This window comes from Stegodyphus dumicola, chromosome 7, assembly GCF_044657685.1.
Source record: "Stegodyphus dumicola isolate Sdum_Otavi_A_Nest chromosome 7, ASM4465768v1".
In the NCBI taxonomy this organism is placed as follows: Eukaryota; Metazoa; Arthropoda; class Arachnida; order Araneae; family Eresidae; genus Stegodyphus; species Stegodyphus dumicola.
This window is the reverse complement of record NC_140774.1, coordinates 161,467,369-161,486,903: the sequence shown is the minus strand read 5'-3', so window position 1 is coordinate 161,486,903 and position 19,535 is coordinate 161,467,369. Positions and strand designations below refer to the sequence as shown.

At 28.7% G+C, this 19,535-nt stretch overlaps 2 protein-coding genes and 1 pseudogene across 6 annotated transcripts in view; 2 read left to right on the top strand and 1 right to left on the bottom strand.

Moving 5' to 3' along the window:
• LOC118204138 (putative fatty acyl-CoA reductase CG5065) overlaps positions 1-4,628 on the top strand; it is a 160,979-nt gene extending 156,351 nt beyond the window's left edge. For all 4 annotated transcript variants that reach the window (XM_085821002.1, XM_085821000.1, XM_085821003.1 and 1 more), the window contains exon 14: positions 2-4,628. In XM_085821002.1, the coding sequence (XP_085677128.1) occupies positions 2-161 (160 nt within the window). In that variant the 3' untranslated portion in view covers positions 162-4,628. The remainder of the gene's footprint in view (position 1) is intronic.
• Positions 4,629-10,302: 5,674 nt separating this feature from the next.
• On the bottom strand, positions 10,303-13,814 carry LOC118185428 (uncharacterized). Of its 2 annotated transcripts, none has more exons than XM_085820997.1 (4): positions 12,998-13,814; positions 12,150-12,257; positions 10,666-10,853; positions 10,303-10,568 (listed from the first exon to the last, which is right to left on the bottom strand). In XM_085820997.1, the coding sequence occupies exons 1-4, from the start codon at positions 13,033-13,035 to the stop codon at positions 10,459-10,461; spliced, it is 444 nt and encodes a 147-aa protein (XP_085677123.1). In that variant the 5' UTR covers positions 13,036-13,814; the 3' UTR covers positions 10,303-10,458. The 2 variants fall into 2 exon arrangements, with proteins under 2 accessions (XP_085677123.1, XP_085677124.1); XM_085820998.1 differs by having other exon boundaries at positions 12,975-13,810.
• Positions 13,082-17,698, top strand: LOC146996568 (uncharacterized; annotated as a pseudogene).
• The last annotated feature ends 1,837 nt before the right edge of the window (positions 17,699-19,535 follow it).

Here is a 19,535-nt window from a genome sequence, read left to right as displayed (position 1 = left end):
GGATATATATGTATACTAAAGTCACCCATATGCTACTGATGTTATTCTTATGGCGAATGGTGTTTATGCGTTACAATGGTGCTCGCAAGCTGTGGTTTCTGTTTCTGTCGATGATGGTCAAATTTTACAATATGCTGCCTAAAGCCATCATTAGCTCCTGAAATTTACATTTATGACCATAGTGAGCTGAATTGGTGCACTCTGCAATTTTTTCACTCTGAAACACTTATTCTTTAGTCATTGTAAACTGAATCAGAAATTTCTAGCTATTACAATGACATTTAGATTATTTATGTAACTACCAGTTTAACTCGCAGTCCAGTGCTTGTTCATAGATCCAGTCTGACTTTCCATGATATGAAGTGAAATTCGAACAGGATAAGCATCAGGAAGAAGTTTGTGGGTTTGTTTAATTGCTGTATCACTTTCCACTGAATATGCAACCCTTTTAAGGATTGTTGTAATTATTATGATAACTTATTGACTGTTATTTCATGCCAAGTCTGAATGTGTGGAGTATGTTTGAATTTTCCAAGCCTTCAGGAAAATTGACATGCCTTTATCAATGTCTGTAATGTATTTCTAGGTTAAAATTGTGCTAAGTGTATTTAATTAGTGAGGATGTTAATAGACAGTATTTTGTTTCATTTCTTAGACATAACCGCAATAAGAATACTAATATTTTTAATCTTGTGGCTATTTTTAAGTGTTGAAATTATGAGTTTATTTGATAATTATATTGCTTATGTTAAAGATTTGAAAGAGAAATTTGATTAAGTGATTTGTTATATTGGGTCAGATGTTGAAAATACTTATTTTAATAGCTTTGAAATTTGTTATGATCTCTTCAAATATAAATAAACATGTAGTTTGTAAAGTAATGTTTCAGGTTGTTATATCTGAATAGGACAGAGCTGTTAATTTGATATATATTTTCGTGTATTATTATTTAAATTTAGTTTTACAATTTTAATTTATCATTTTGGAGGCTGGAATGTAAAAACATTCACTTGCAAGGAATTTGCCAAAAAAATAATCATCTTGGTGATACTGTGTTAAAAATAACTCATTTTGTGGGATATTTATTGCATTAGTACTTAGTTTCTTGAAATTAAATTTTTGCTTTGGTGTAGTTTCATTAATTTTTATCAAATGACCTTGTGAAACATTTTAGTAGCTTATCTGCATAATTACAGTTTAAAAAAAAACCTTTGCATTTGAAAAACTACTTTAGTGCAGTCTAAATACTTTGACTTTCTAGAAATGAAGAAAATTCTAATAATCAAGAGGTGAATAAAATTAACAGATTTGTTGCATGGATTTTGATATGTTAAGCATCACAATATCAGTTCATTATCATTCACCCTTCCAAAAATGTGTAATAATAAATTAGTTTAAAAGTTTCTAAAGAATAGTATACACCCCACTGAAAGTTGATGCATTTTATGTGAACATTAATCCTTGCATCATAACTAAAAAAGTGAATTGTTGAATTTAAGGAAAAACATTGAATTAGGTTTGTCATCTTTCCATTATTGGTATAGATGTAGCCTGTAAAAGTTATTAAAACTGCATTTTTTTTTAGAGAATTAAAATGAAACTTTGCATTTCATAGTTAAATGTTCTTAGAAAAGTAAAAAGATCACATCAGTCTAAAAAACACTGCATGTGACTTTCTGTAACATAAATGATAGTGAAAGTGTTTTTGTTGTATGTATGTTGAAATTCTTTTAATAAATGCAATTAGTAAAAATTATTTTTTGGTTATACAGCATTTGTATTCTTACTTGTAAATTTCTATGTGAAATTTTGAGTTTTTTTGTTTTTAAATATTTATAGCTGCCTTAACTGCTCACTGTAAATGCCTTAATTAAAAGTTACCATATCATTCTAATATTTAACTACACGAAAATTATAAACAGCACAATATGAATTATCATATAAAAATTATAAAGATATTGCATTTGTCGGACATACTCATGTGTTTAAAAGGTTTACGAAAATTTATTGAAGCCTAATTCTGTTTGAAATATAAAAAGTTATTATCTAGTCTTCAAAATAACACCCATTAAAATGCACACACTTGCAGCACTTTTGATATTTCTGAAACATTAACAGAATGCCTGTTTTGTCATCTGTCATAAACTGACCAGTTCAGCACTTGAATTATTTGAAAATGTTGACCCTCTAGAAAACTCTTTATAAATTAGAACAACAGTGTCAGAGGGTGAGAAATCTGACAATAAGGTGGTCAAGGCATAATAGTGGATCTTTTTTTTTTGGGGGGGGGGGAGGTTGATCAAAATCTCATTATAAACAAATGGGCAAAAAATGCTAAATAACAACCAAATTCAGTTATTGAAAGTTACATACACTGGTATGACTTTTCCATGAGCATTTTGAATAAATTCTATTTCTAAATTATGTTTGAAAGTATTTGATATAATATTACAAGCAGCATTTATTTGTATTAATTTATTTGCTCAAAGCAGTGCATTTCATTGTTAAAAAATGTGAGGATCTTTATATGTTTGCAGTTTTAATTTGTTTGTTGACCTTTTGATTGACTTTACAGTCATCATGAATGTTACTATATTTTGTATATTTATAATTTTTTTATTGCTCTTAAATGCTTACCAATATTTATGTTGTTGATTTAATGTTTTTGTTTTATTTTGTTTTGTTGTTCATAAACAAATACAATAAAACCTTAATGCTTTTCTATGATACCATCATGTATCTCTTTAAAACTAGAATAATTATTTTACAAACCATTTCATATAATTTGCATTAATTAATTATTAATTTATTCCAGTTAAATTCTTTTAACATAATTTTGAATAGCATAGTGTAGTGTACTTTTATCATATGGATTTCATTTTTATTTTATGCAGTTGAAGTTTTCTATATATATATATATATATTGCTTACAGTTCTTATTTACATGTTAAACATAAAATAACGTTTAAGATTTTTCATTATTTCTAAGTAATTCTTGTATTCATGTATCTAGATTTCAATTTTTAAACTTTCATTTAACTAAGCACTAGCCCAAATAGTAATAAACACATTTTCATGTAGTAAGTTTAGAAAGTTACCAAATATATTTTAATTAGTTTCTTATCCTTCTGACTTGTCAGAAACTTCGTTTCTTGAGCTTCATCTTGCATTTAAACATTTGTATTTTGAATGTTTAGTAAATTAAATATATTATAAACATTAAGTCTTGAAATATATTTCACATTTTAAAATAAATGTAGTAATTTTTGTACAGTTTTTGTAAAATTGTGAACAGAAGAATTGTTTTTAATATAATACACATTCGCTTTACATGTATAATGTAAAGGTAAATATTCATTTAAAATTCTCTTATTTGTTTCCTTAAGCACTGATTGCTGTACAATGGTAAATATAATAAGTGGTTTATTTTCAATTAAAATTTTGAGAAGTTGTTGAGGCTTAGTATAAAATACACACACATATATATATATAATGCCATGATAAATTTCTCTCTTATACAATGGGGGAAAAAAACCCTGCAAAACAAAATTCATTCTTTTTAAAACATTTCATAAAAAATAAATGATTCTTTATATATTCAGTAACATAGAATATTAAAAAATCACAATTATAACCTCAATTTTTATACTCAGATTATAAAGACAACATTTTAAGGTTAAATAATAATTTAAAACAGGAATAACTAAAAGCTTAAATTTATAATAAACTTCATAAATTTTTATAATTGAAAATAGTTAAAAACCAAAGCTTTGCATTTCCAAGTGGATTTCAGTTTGTAGAAGAAGAAAATACTTGTGAAGAAAAAGATGACTCTTTTATTTAATTGCTTATGAATGACAGTTATTTGATTGATTTATTGTAAGTGTATCATTATTTTTATATGCATTGCATTTGCAGAATGCCAAAAGTCATTAAATTTTGTTTACTAGAAATTAGAGTAATCTTTTACATCTAGGTTTATACTCTTTTACAGTGATACATTTGGTGTCTTTTGCTGCATGCATGTTATATTCAGTCTTTGTCATCTTGAATAAATTAAAAATTTTAAGTTTTTAATGGCATCACATTTAAAAATCAACTAATATCACATATCAAATAAGATAAAAAAAATTAGCTAATTGGTGAAAAAGTATTATGAAGCATTTCCAAATTAGAGCTGAAAATGTTTAATTATTTAAATAATTCTCTACCCTGTAACTGTAGTTATTGTGACTATAAAATATAGTATGTAGTTGTTTTACTTTGTCATCATTTAAGTGTCAAGACTTAGAAAAAAAACTGTGCTAGATGTTTTGCCTAATTGTATGAAAATTTGTAAATACTGATTTTTTATTGTAAAGTTTAATGTAAAGCTTCATCGTTTTGTAATTTTCACCTCAGTCATTCATTATGCTTCTTCTGTGCGAAGCAGCAGTTGTAAGTCAAACGCATGTTGTAGTACATTAATACACACAGGCTGGATCTATCATAAATGCTCTTTATAAGTAAAGCTAAAATCATTGTCTAGCAAATGTTAAATTTAAAAGGCATAGAAGGCAATAGTAAGTTATTGATTGTTTTTATAATAAAGCAGTTCATATGGTAATTAAAAATATCTTAAAATCTGATTTGTGTTGCTCTTTGTATCAATAAAGTTTTCTTACCAATGTTATATAACTAAAATTCAGCAATTGAAATAGAATACTAAATACACATAATCAAGTGTACATTGAAGTTAGAAATCAATTTGTGATAGCTTTCATATTATTTATTTTTAAAAATGTTATGCTGTTGTTGTAGAATGGAGTTTTGGGTCATATGTAAAATTTTTGCCATAAATTATTTATAAAATAAAAGATCTCTGGTTCTAGTAGGTATGATTTGGAAACGGTTTTGTTCAGTATAACAAACAAGCATGTGGATTGAAAAATGTCTCACATTATAAACTGCATGCAAGTTTCATCACATAATTAAAACTGAGTTAAATTTTCTTTACTTTGTTTAAATGACATTGAAACACACACACACACACACACAAAAAAAAAAAAAAAAAAAAAAAAAAAAAAGGTCTATAAATAAACCAAGGGGTAGGCAAATGAGTATATTTTTTAATATAACTAGTGAAGAACAGTAAGCCCTCCGTGATCAGGAAGATTAAGTTTCTTCTGGTGAGGAGGAACGAAGCATAAAAATCATTTCCTCATTGCTGCTGTTTCAAGGATAGGGAACTTCTAGAGAAATGAAAATTACATTGATTCCACATTTCTTAAAGCAAGCATTCATTTAATTAGAAATGGATAATTACAAAAAATTGTCTGTGTGTAAACAAAGACAATGAGCAGATTGGGTTAAGTTAATTGAATATGGAAAACACGTGAAAGCTATCTGCCTGGGAAAAAGGCTTTATTTGTAGATATTATTAAGGAAATTGGCTCATTTACGGAAAATCGCAAAAATCAAGGATACAGCCAGCCCATTCAGCTGAGTGGTTTCACCACTCAACATTGGGATCAAGACAATGAGCAAAGAAGTGGGCATATTTTTTTTTTTTTTTTTAAATTTATTGCTGCTGAAAATATGCAGGCCGTTCTTGACCCTAACATAAGGAAGCCCCAAGGGAGTATTTTTCAATTGAAAAAGATTGACAGACAGCAGACTGCACTCTAAAAGTTCCTCGCCAACTAATCATGTGTAGAATTCTATTCAGTTGTGTTACACTTTAATTATTTCATAAATAGCTTCTTTGGAAGTTGAACACTTATTTTAAATACGTAATATTTTTAGGCCTACATTTGTATTTAGTTGTATATTGTCTTTAACTTTTCATATTAGTTAAATGTCTTATTCTTTTGTGCTTAAGTTTTTGCATAAATTTCATTGCTGTTTGTTTTATATTGTTTTTTGGGGGGTCTTAATTTTCCCCCTTTTTCTATACTATTATTATAAATATGTTCAAAGATTGTGTTGGGGAAATTAATCATCATTAAATACATACTGCGATGATAATGCAATAATTGCCAAATTGTTGTACATCTTACTCAGGGAAATTATTTCCCCTTGAAAAATCAATTTTCCTTTGGGAAATTAACAATTATTTTTTACATTTTGTTTCTATTGTAAATTTTTTTTAACATTTCTATTTTGTTTGTATAATTTTATAATGTTCAGGTATAGATCAGGTGTATTATGTTCAGGTACATATGTTCACGTAAACTTTAATAGCATTTTTAATGGCCTCTATTCATCTGTTCATTTTGACTTTTATATTTCTCACTTCTAAATTAGTTGAGTTGCATATTAATTTAAATTACTTTAGTTAAGTTACAATAATATTGAAATACTGTTTCCTAGGAGGTAATAATTAAATTCTAATATTAAATATAAATAAGCTATCACTATTCTTCATCATGTGTGATTAAAAATAAAATCGTTGGTCTCTTAACAGTGTATAAATTCTAAATTAAAATTGTCATTGAGAATCTAAGAGAACTAGATGCTATAATTTTTATGTATGCCATTTCTAGGTTATCACTTCTGTTGCTTCTTAAAATAGTATTAATATCCCATTACTATTCCTGGTGCCACAATTCCATGTTGAATTCTTTATAACCGAAAATGTTGATTGGTTGAAAAATTAATTTGGGTTTTTATGCATTTGACTAAAACTGTAAATAAGAAAAAAAAAGGTTTTTTTACACATGTATTTTATTTTATATTTTTTTCTTTTGTAAAATGGAGGACAAATTTTAAAACAGAAAAGAAAAATCACTGCCTTAAAAAAAATGTAGCAAGAAAAAAATGAGAACAGAAAGAAATAATAAAAAAGAAAAACTGAAAGGTTTCAGACTTTAAATTACGCCCAAAGGGGCATTTTTTTAACATTTTGTGTGTCATCTTTATTCATTAAATATCATGTTCTTCGCATTTAAACCATAAAATTTAGTTCAAGAGCAATATCGCAAAATAATTTTAAATTCAGCATTTCTTTAGAATTTCTGATACACAGTCTCACACGCTGGAGATAATAATGTTTCCCCCCCCCCCCCGTGCAACATTGCCACTGCTCACTTTGAAATCGTTGTGTTTGTTAATCAAAAATTCGTTAAAGTTTTACAAAATAGGAAATCGATAATAAATTCAAAATTTCGGCTTCCAGATGCCTATATTCACAAAAGGATTATGTTGTTCAAAATTAGATGGCTCTAGGGAACATTGTGTTATCACAATGCGAGAAACATACATACATTTATGGAGATCCTTCATTATTTAATTTCTTCAAATGTAATACAGGGTTATAATATTTAGCGGCAACAATTTGAAAAGTGAAACGGACATTCAGAGTGATTCAACGCAAAATCGCAAAACGAAAATAATAGTCCCTCAGGGACAGAGTCCCTTTGGACAAATGAACAATGGGAAATCGATCTTTGGATAGTAAGAGGGAGGGAGGAGGCAGAAAATAATTTTATATATATAAGAAAATCTACTTTTGAAATAATATTTATATAGTCACTGGGTGCCAGAACCCATTTCATCAATAAATTACAACATATGAACCATTATAACATACAAATTACAACATAAGAAAAATTATTAAATTAATAACCAAATTATTTATCTGCATTGAAGAAGAAACAAATGATGTATCAATTAACCAGCAACCTGCAAAAAAAATTATTAACCACTAAAAAATGATTGTATGCTTAATGCAAACTTTAAAATGAAATGCTAGAAAATGTATATATAAATTTATTAGATTCCAAAAGAATTTTAAAATAATTTATTATTATTATTATTGTTTACTCTTTGTGTATCTACACAAAAATGTACTTGTATCAGTCGAAACAACGGAATCAGACTAAACAATATTGTATGGAATAGCTACCTAAACATGTAAAAACTTGTCTCTGCTGATAGCATCGCCTGTCTATTCTAGAAACTTCAGAAACTCTGTACATTTTTTAATTATGATGGTCATTGTTTACCCTTGGTGTATTACGAAGTAGGGCGAAACACATAAGGGTGGTATGCCATCTATTTTTTATTATTTTTATGCACAATTTTTGTAAAACGATGCTGACAATTAATAAACAGAATTGAATAAATATAATTTCTTCCCTTTATTAAGCTTTATTAAGTAATATTTTTTTATTATTACTAACTTAGATTTATTAAAAGCAGTTTTATTAATTAGTGCAAAATTTTTAATATTTTTATTAGTTTCAGCTATGGCATTCACAGCTAACATCATAAACGCCTAAATTCAACAATAAATACTTTTATCGTTTACATCAATGCTGTTATGTCACAAGGTAACTCTATTCAAGTTTATTAGTGGCTGAGTTAATGAGATAGCTAAAGACTAAATAATAGTTGACCTTCAGTGAATGAGCTTAGATGTTTTCCTATGAATATGAAGCAGTTTCCCTTCAAAAGTCGTCATCCAAAAAGGCATTTCTTCCTTTAGGCAGGTAGCTATAGTGTGCCTTCTCATCCAATTCTAACTATATTCAGTATTAATATGAATGGCATTTCAGTCCTCATATGAACATTCAATTAAAATGACAGCAATCATATTTCATCTCAGTTCTCACACTGGGAAATTGTTATTAAGTATTGAAAAATATGTTGCAGTCCTTTCCTCAAAGGAATAAAAGCACCAAGTCCAAAAAGTTGTTATGTACAGAATGGAAATTCTCTGATCTTGGCTTTCTAGGCTTATGTTCTCTGTAGTGATATGAAATCATGGATAGGATCATGCTTTCCACAAATTTAAAAAAAAAGGGGAGTAAAGTCACGAATGGCTTATTAAATCAGTCGTGACTTCTTGCATTGTACCATACTATTTAGATAACTGTGCTAATTCTAGAAGTAATATATGCAGCAGAGCTCCAAGAACTTTCTTAGACCAAAATCAGTAAGACTTTACATCCTTATTATGTGGTGACCAGGGCTGGATTAAGACGTTAGAGGTCCTAAGCACTTAAAAAGATTCTGGTGCCCCTTATCCTTTATGCCCTAAGCATGAGCTTATTATTGCTCAGTGATTAAGGCAGCCCTGGTGGCGGCTGTGTATAACTTTGGGCTAACCTCAGTGATATATCTTTCAAGTGTTGATCAACTGTCGATGGTAGATAAGTGCCTTATTCATTCTAGAACCCCGTTCGTAAAATTTTTCATCTGTAAAATAAAAGAAGTTGAAGAAATCCGTTCTTGGGTCCTATGAAATTGAATGTTCAGAATTATTTTAACAGTAAATACATTGGATTTTAAAGTAAAATATTAACAAATAATACAAATATTTTAATAAAAATGCCAGTTAGTGAACTTAAAAGTTATAAAAACCTGTATTTAACTTAAAAATAAATTATGATAGTGTGTGTGGAAGCTGGAAGAAGAAGAGAGTTTATTGTCATCTTCTCTGTAATATCAAGTAACTGTATTTCTGGTAACTACATTCTTTGCCTTCTCATCCCTTTTCTAAGGAACCAATTATACGAGGGATGTTTCCTAGAAAACTTCATTTAATTGAATACACTTATCAAAATGAAAAATTTAATTTTTTTAAGCATCCTCAAAGAACTTTTTCGGTGTCTCCTCAATCCACTTATTTATGATATGGTTAAACTCTCAAATCGAACATCCCTTAAAGGTTTATCAAATGTGGGAACAGACTACTATTTGCAGACGTTGAACTGTTTCTGAAGTTTTCACATCTTCTTTTTACAAAAAGAAAAGGATTGCTGTTTGCTACTTCCATGTTTACAAAAATAGTGCTGCAAAAATGTACTTGTATCAGTCGAAACAATGGAATCAGACTAAACAATATTGCATGGAATAGCTACCCAAACATGTAAAAACTTGTCTCTGCTGATAGCGTTGCCTGTCTATTCTAGAAACTTCAGAAGCACTGTACATTTTTTAATTATGGTGGTCATTTTCTGAGAACCCACATTGCAAAGTGTTCTGATGTTGGCAAAATTTTCTAAAGCATTCAGTGATCAAATTATTGAACAAGTTATCACTTTTGTTAACAAAGATTTTATTAAAAGAAACCTGAGTGACTGCTTGAATTTTTGATAGTGGGAAAGGTTTCAGCATCTTCTTCCCAATAAGAAATTCCAACTGAACTTTTTGTAACCGGTGTATGTATTATATTGGTATATTGCATCTAGGTTAGAATAGAAGGAGGGAAGGCTCAACTCTATTCTATTTGCTGTTCTTTGAAGAACCTTGAGAGTTGTGTGTAGTGATGGGTGTAGAACCGAGGTTCTCTGCTACAGAAGTATAAACTGCACCAAATTGAAAAATTAAACATAAAATTTAATCAGTATTTTTCTATCCTTAAGATTTAACAACATAGATGAACATACTTGTCAGACTGTGACACATTAATGAACTTATACGATGGAAAACGTACAAAATGTGCTACATTGGTACAATGTTATATGATCCTGCTTAACAGTCCTTTTCATATAGGCAGGTATTAGGCGATGTAGAACGATAAACCAGACGGCTTGAGTAGATTCTCATTTCCACTGCACTGTTCCTTATTAGGACCAAAGAATCTAAAGGGGAACATAGTAAGTTGTTGATCAGTACAATATGTAAGAGGTTAATTTTTTTTAAATTTTTGAAATATATAAACTTGAACTTAACGCATACCTGTTTCACCAAATTTTGTTGGTTTAGCACTCGAATGCAAAAAGTGCTTCTTAGTTGTTGAATATGCATGGTCTTCAAAATGAGCAGAACAAAGATGACTTCGGTATAAAAGAGAAGGTGGCTTCTTTAATATTTCCTTGTCACGTCCAATCAAGTAATTTCCACATGCTTCAAGCCATTGTGCTGATCTATAAATGTTAAATCAACATGAAATTTACAGCTACTTTACACAGGAAACACTAGTTTTAAATATTTATTTAAAATGTAACTTATAATATAACTGTGCAAAACAAATACATATTTTAATTTTTCCAGAAATTTGACATGTACACAACATTTAAGTACTAATTTATGTACAAAAAATTTAATATTTATGCATTTTACTCAAACTAATGTTACATTTTTAAGCATCCTGCTTATGAAAAAATTCATTTTAGCTGATGCATATATTCAACTAATGCTTCTACGATTTTGTAATATTTACATAAATATTTAATTATTATCGTATATATAATTAGGCTAAACAGATAAGGAAACATTAATCAAATAACATAATTTGAATAATTTCTCTGATTTAAATTTCACTTAATTTAAAACGATAATAAAAAAAATCATTAGTACAAACTGGATTTAAAAATAAATTTATTTCAGCTATTTTGAACCAGGGATAGTACAAAATCATTGAACAATGTTATTGCATACAACACAATCAAGGATTAAATATTTTGGATTGCCTAAGATTTATTACCCTCTACTTTCAAGTCTTAAAAATAAAAATATTGAGCAGAATTGAGAAAAAAGACATGAATGTCATTAAGGAAATTAATTTAAAAGGAAGTCATCATGACTTGAGAATGTTTACAGAAGAAAAGTAAACTTTTAGGAACGTAAAAGTTTGGAGAGTGTATGTGATTATGGCAATGCCTAGATAGACAGATATTCTTGATAGTTATCTTTCATAAGTTTTTCTGGCTTTTTATAATTTCTTTAAAACTTAAAATACAAAACAAAAGATACATACAAAAGCACATAAGAAAGAGTAAAGATTCAAAGGCTCCTAGGTCCCATTGTCATTTTATTTCAATGTAGCAATGCAATGTAAATGTGTAGGAAATATCCTCAATCAGAATTTAATAATCATTTACTATGTACTTCTGAAGGTGACTTATATTTCTGAAATTATAAACAAAACTGGTGTTGAACATCACACCTCTAGATGACCACTTTCACAGATGTCCAAAATCATGCAGCACTGTGGTTGGTTATCTTACAGAGGCTTCACCGTATTTTAGCTTTGTTTCTTTAATTTCAATAAAACAATATGTGAATTACAGTGAATATCACACAAAGTATGTTAATGAATATAAAGTTTTCATTTGAAAAGGAATAATTTTTCTAATAACAGAAAGTTAAAAAAAATTTCTGCATCTGTCATACTGTATTTATTTTCACGCATTTTAAACACTTAAAATAAAAATTTTTACCTCTCTGGATCTTTAGGAAATCGAAAGAATTTTCTTTCAGGAAAATACCAAGAATTGGCATTACACACCACACAACGCACATAAGCCTTTGGTGAAGGATCATTTAACCTAAATGAATTATTATTATTATAAAGATTTAAATCACATCAGTACAGAATATATAAAAATTGAACACAAAAATAAAATATCGATATTTAATAATTAATTTACAGAATATATTTAAGTTGCAAGATTGAAATAAAATAAAGAACCAATGAATATCATAATACCAGAATTATACGGCTAATTTATTTCAATAATTTTATTTTTAAAACTGGAAAAAATTATTAAAAGATTAATTTTAAAAATAATTAAAAATTGGGGTAATATTGCAGTTCTTAGTGACAAAAAATGATATCTGTGAATAGTTTATTATAAATAATGCTCAATGTATAGAATTAGAAAATATCATGACCTGAAAATTTGATACCTGGTTAAAAGAAAATAGAAGTGCAATATTCATTACATGTAACTGCAAGAAAGATCGGATATGAAGAACTGAAATAATTTTCATTAGCAATCATAGTAAATCATCCATGATTGCTTGATTTTATCCTCGCAATTATATACAAATATACTAATTTGCTTTGATAGAGATTTTTCAAAATACTTCTGATTTCTTTAACAGTATGAATTATAATTTTTAATAAAATGTTCCAATAAAACTTTTAACTTTTTTAATGCCAACTTAATTAATAATCGTTCATTACATATGATATTTGATTACCATCCCGTGTTAAGGAAGGGATTTGAACATAACTCTGGTAATTTAAAAATAATTCTAACATGAAAAGGTATATCTTTCATACGCAGGATCACTATAGCGTGATTCATTATTTTTTTCCATTTTCAAATGTTCTAAATTGCTGAAATCCTCGTGCTTAGCGTTCAATATGGCGCGCTATGACGACTTCTATGATGTTGTTGACAACCAAGGTCCCAACAGGCGTCTCAAGACGAGAAGAGGAAAATGCTTATCTTCACTGTCATTGGCTGTATACCACGTGACACTCCCGAAACGTTTTAGGCAAAGAATCTGTAAGAGATTCTTTGGTTTTAGGCGCTATTTCTGGTTTTTCGCCAACTGCAATTGTGTTTCTCGCCAATTGTTAGCGGTTTGTTTAAATCAAGGATATTGCTTTTTTTTTATTATCAAAATGGATATGTTTAAATGTAAATCTTGCAGTTCATCTTTTTATGCGAAAAGATATTTGAAAGCGCATGCACAAAGAATACACGAATTTAAATAATAAAGTTGCACCATTTTCGTGTACGTATTGTACGAAGCAATTTTGTACAAAAAATTCTTTAGCTAAACATAGGATACGTATCCATAATATAAGGCGAAGTAATATTAAATGCGGCGAAGACGAATGCCGGGAACTATTTCCTACTACAGGAGATTTAAGATCTCACTTAGAGACTTGCCATAATTACAGCAATATGACCAAATGTATAAAACTGGAGTTTCAAAAGAAGCAAGGTATGCAATGAACTTTTTATTATTTTGTTTTCCTAGTTCAATTATAAATAAGCAAAATATATTGCGTAACTTCTGTATATAGCCCTTAATCTTTTTGCATTAAAATTAAATAGCTTCATTAAAGCTAGTTCAGCAATACATTTATTTGAAGAAACACCATATATATGGTATTATTAATTTAAGCTGTTTCAGCACACAAATATGCATTTATTTGAAAAAATTAACAAATTAATTACTTTGAAACATATAATTTCAGAACACTATAGTTTTAACAATTAAGATTATTTTCCTGTGTGGCTGCAATCTGCATATTTTTATTTACTAATCAGATGCCCTTATTATGAAAATTTATACATTTATTTATTTATTAGACTTTTATTCATGGCTATCGGATGAAGAAAGAAAAACAAAGACTCATTTTGTGGTAGATTCATCTGGGCAGAAACATAAAAATTACACCAGGACGCTGTTTTGCTGTAATAGAAGTGGGACATACAAAGCAAAAGGCAAAGGTGAAAGACAGCTAAAAGCACAAGGGACTTCCAAAACAGGTTTCTCTTGCACAGCTACTGTCATACTAAAAGATTTTGGCAATCGTTTTGAAGCTGTATATTTTAAAGAACATTACAAGCATGAAAAATCCCTTTGTCATCTCCCTATTCCTAAACAAGAAAAGCAAAGTATAGCAGGCAAGTTATGTGTTAGACCGTATTTTGATTGTATTAATTTCTCTTAAATAAAACTATAATTACTTATGCAGTTGGAGCTTTTCTAGCTGTCATTAATATACAGGTGGTTCAAAATTCCAAAAGTGAATGAATTTTAATACTAATGAAGTTGATAACGAAAATCATTAATGAAAAATTCAGATTGGGAGAGAAACACGCGAGTGTGAAATTTAAAATTAGGCTTAACAGCAGACATAATCAAAATAGCAGACTAAAAATAAAAATTTCAGGGATTTTGTGGAAAACTGTATTTTAGAGTCAAATATTAGAACAGGTGCAGTTATCATAAAATTAATTAGCTGCATTAATGTAAGTAAAAATAAATATTAGAAGTAAAATATACAAAACAGATACTAGTAAATAAATACTAGCTATCCTTTATTATAAAGGCATAAATATAATTTACAATTTAGTCCAACCTAGTTACAAAACTTAAAAGATTTTAGGCATTTTTCTAAATTGTTTGATGTTTCGAATTCTTTTAGGATGTTTTTAATTCTTTCATCCAATTTTACATATGCTTTTTTCCTTGTTATTTCAGGGTCGCCTAATTCTCTGGCTTTCAAATTAAAAGACACTTTTTTGTGTTTCTTCTTTTAGTATTTTAACTAATAAGTGCACAATAGGCTGGTTTCTGCCAGTGATTGTGTTTAATTTAGAATTCCACCTTTCAACAGAATTATTTGTCTTATGATGCTGTCCATGTACATTCCGTATTTTAATGGGCATATTTTGATTTTCCATTCACTACTCAACAAAAGAATCAATGAATGTGGTAAGTTTGTCAATGCTAAAAGCTTTTTCCTATACAATGCTCTAAGTATCATCTACATGTTCTATTGGCAAGTAAGCTAAGGCAGAAATCATTCTACAGACATGTCTTATATCTTCGTTCTCTTTATATTCCTTTGTTACACCCATTTCTCCCCATTCATCTTATGTCACAAACATTGATTAAAATGAAAGTTACAACCGAATATAGTCGAACTGGGAAATTCTAACATACAGCTATTGATGGCTGCGGCTTCAAAATCAAATTTTATAATGTCCGGCTTCTACTTAGGGTACCAACATTTCACTTCCTGAAACATTGCAACTTACGTTGCTTGTGTCTTATAAGGCAGAAATGCAAAAAGCGCTGGATAAATATTGGTCTCAGTTGCTGTACTCCTTAAGTTGATGTTCAAATTTCAAAACACTTACTATTTTATATATTGTTGAAAGAATTGATTAGGGCAATGAAATGTTCATTAAAAAAAATTTTCAGTTGCAAGCTGATATTCTAATATCATACCATTGTTTGCATGGAATTCATATTTAGTAGGTATAAAATAATATAAAATTTTCTTTTTAAGTTCATATAAATGAAAAACTTTATTTTGCATATAATATATATAATTTTTATCTCCTAATTATCTTTTTAAATTATTTCAGGTAAATTATTGCAGGGGGTGGAAGAGAAACGAATTTTGCAAGATGCAAGATTCTCTTCGAGAGATGATATTGAAACAAAACAGTTAATAACGAGAAAAGACCTGCATAACATTAAGAAGGATTTTGGTCTGAGCATTAATTCTAAAGGATTAATTTTAACAGATGATGAGACAAGTGTTTGGTCCTGGGTTAATACGATGTCGCAAATGGAATTCAACCCCGTTCTGATGTATAAACGTCAAGGAGAAAAATATGCAAATGTAAACAAAAATGATTTCATGTTAGCAATAATGACAGAATTTCAAAAAAAAATGTTGATAGAATCTGTATTGATTCTACACATGGAATTTCTGCTTATGGATTTGAACATTGCTTGTCGTTGATAAGTATGAAGAGGGCATACCAGTTGCTTTCTTAATATCATCAACAGTATCAGAAAAAATTTTGGTAAACTTTTTTAACTGCATCAAAAAGATCATTGATATCAAGCCAAAGGTTTTCATGAGCGATGATGCTCCCACGTTCTATAATGCATGGGAGCATACATTTGGTTCTTGCCAAAAATTATTATGTGCTTGGCATGTGGACAGAGCATGGAAAGGTCATTTGAATTCTGTGCCAAAACATAAAAGACAAGCAGTATACAAAACTTTAAAAACTTTAATGTATAAATTAGATGAAGAAATGTTCAACAAAATGTTAGAAACATTTGAGCAACTATGTGAAGATGAAGACACGTGAGAATTCCATAAATATTTTATGACATACTATTTTGAAAGAGCCAAAATGTGGGCATACTGTTTCAGAAAAGGGGCTAAAATCAACACCAATATGTATGTTGAAACATTTCATCGGAAATTAAAATATATTTATTTAGATGGGAAGAAAACCAAACGGGTTGATAAATGTATCATCGAGTCAATCTTGTCAGTGATCAAAAGTTTGACACTTACATAAAATATCAGAAAGGAAAAATAACAAAGAAGACAACAAAAACATTTCAACGTCATAAAGCTGCTGAGCTTTTAAATGCTAACTGTGTAAAAAAAGATGATGTATGGGAAGTTTCATCAGAACTGGGAGAAAATTCTTATAAAATTATCAGAGATCATGTTTGTAATGATTTATGCCTCATAACTTGTAGACTTTGTTCATGCTGTTTAAAAGCTTATAAATGTACATGCCATGATTATTCTATTTTAAATAATATGTGTAAACATATACATTTTGTAATCATGTCTGAAAAAAAGACAGAACCTTATATAGGCCCTCTAAACAGAATACCTACTAGGAATAATTATGAATCTTTAACAGTATGTAAAACATGCATTAGTGAACTTATTCAATCTTCATTTTCAATTTCTGAAAAATTAAACTGCATTGAAAATATGGACATTAATCTTGCTACACAAATAAAAAAGCATTTAAATGCAATTGAACATTTATTAGAAGTTCCTTTGTTAGATAAAGCACATGCTTTAATTTCAAAAGAACCAACAAATAAAAAAATTGTTCCCCAAAAGAGATTTTATTCAGTTAAAAAACGAAAAGTGTGTAAAAAAGTACAGTTTGGAAATCCTTCAACAGCAGAAAAAAATAATACCAAACCTATTTTATTAAATCAATTAATTGTTAATTCAGATCCCAGCTATGATCATTTGTATTGCAGTGAATTGAATGCCAAAAGTTTAAAAGAAAAGTCACTAAATAATGTTTAAGAAAATTATGCTATTTAAGTATTTTTAAAATTTGTGTATTTATAACAAATTATTTGATTTTTATGTAACTAATCTGGATGTCTCATTTTAATTTAATTATGTATCTTATTATAAATTTAATAAAATTGTTATAACTGTTCTACTGTATATCTAAGCTATGCATTTATCCTATACTTAATCTACGCATACATTAAATCTATTTATAAAGTCATGCTTTATAATAACTATTCTACTGTAAATGTGAATTACACATTTATCATATACATAATCATTGTCCAGTTAGGTGATAGGATTGTTGATGTTTCTTTAAATAATGAGTCCAGATAAGCAGGATGGTATGAACAATTTATTAGGAGAATAGGCACAATACTATTACACACAGAACAAAAATGGCTGAAAACAAATCAAGGAGAATAGGGATATTTAGCAATTCACTTTTAGCTCATGGAATAAATTCTAAAGTTTCCTAAATCACTCTCTCAGGATAAACACTAACTTGTAATTCAGCTAAATGCAAAGTCTGGCACCTGATTCACAAGCTCTCTTGTTCTCAGACCCGTATTTATACTCTGCAGGATGTGTTATGCAAGATAAATGCAAAGTTCGTTATGACACGAAAACCTATTTTCGAAGCCCTGTGACCAATTCATCCAGAAGTTTCTAGAGCCATGCTGCAACAGGCATCTCAAGATAGATAACGCAAAATGCTTATCTTTACTGTCATTGACTATATCACATGACAGTCCTGAAACGTTTTTGGCTCTATTTCTAGTTCTCCAACTGCGTATCTCGTCAATTGTTAGCAGTTTGTTTATATCAAAGAGCTTGCACTTCACTTTCTTTCTTTTTGCTTTTATTACTGAGATGGATATTTAAACATATCCATATTATATAGATATTTAAACGTAATGCAAATCTTGCAGTGCATCTTTCTATGTGATGAGATATTTAAAAGCACATAAACGTATGCACAAAGATACCGTCGCTAAAGTTACGCCATATTTGTCATCAATTTTAAGCAAACACAGAATATGCATTCATAACGTAATGTGAAAAAAATATTAAATTCACTGAAGTAGGATGTCTAGAACTGTTTCTCACCACAGGAGATTTAAGACCTCCTTTTAAGTTACAAGACCTCTTTTTCACTTTTAAGTTAGTTTTAAGTCACATTAAGATTAAAGACTCACCATAATTATAATAACATGACAAAATGTATGAAACTTAGAGTTCCATAAAAAACAAGGTTTGTAATGATCTTTTCCTTATTTTGTTCTTTAGTTCAATTATAAATAAGAAAAATATATTACGTGACTTCTGTATATAGCCCTTAAACTTTTTATATTCAAATTAAATAGTTTAATGAATACGGTGTTATTCATTAAAGCTATTCCAGCACACACATTTATTTGAAAAAACATATATATGGTATTATTAATTTAAGCTGTTTCAGCACACAAATATACATTTATTTGAAAAAATTAGCATACATTAATTACTATAAAACTTATAATTTCAGAACACTATAGTTTTAACAACTAAGATTATTTTTCTGTGTGGGTGCAATTTGTATATTTTTATTCTAATGTCTTATAAAAATTTAACAAAAAATGCAACGTATTTTTTTTATCTACTGCCATGTATAATTTGTTGTACTTCTTGTTCCTTAATATGGAAAAGTTGTTATAAAAGTGCACAGTATGGCTCATAATTTGATTTCAATGTCTCACTTTAACTTTTTTTTTTTTTTTTTGTCTTTTGACCAGGAGAATTTATTATGAATTATTATTATTGTTTTACATATATTATTATTAGTTACTGATGAAGATCAATAATGGTTTTGGTTTGGTTTATTTAATTACGGCTATCTGCCTAAGGGAAGGGATGCCTTCGTGGAGGACTTTCTAAGGGAAACTGGCTCATATACACGTTACACATGGGAAAAACCATGAAAACACCCATGCAGCCAGCCCGTTCGCAGGAT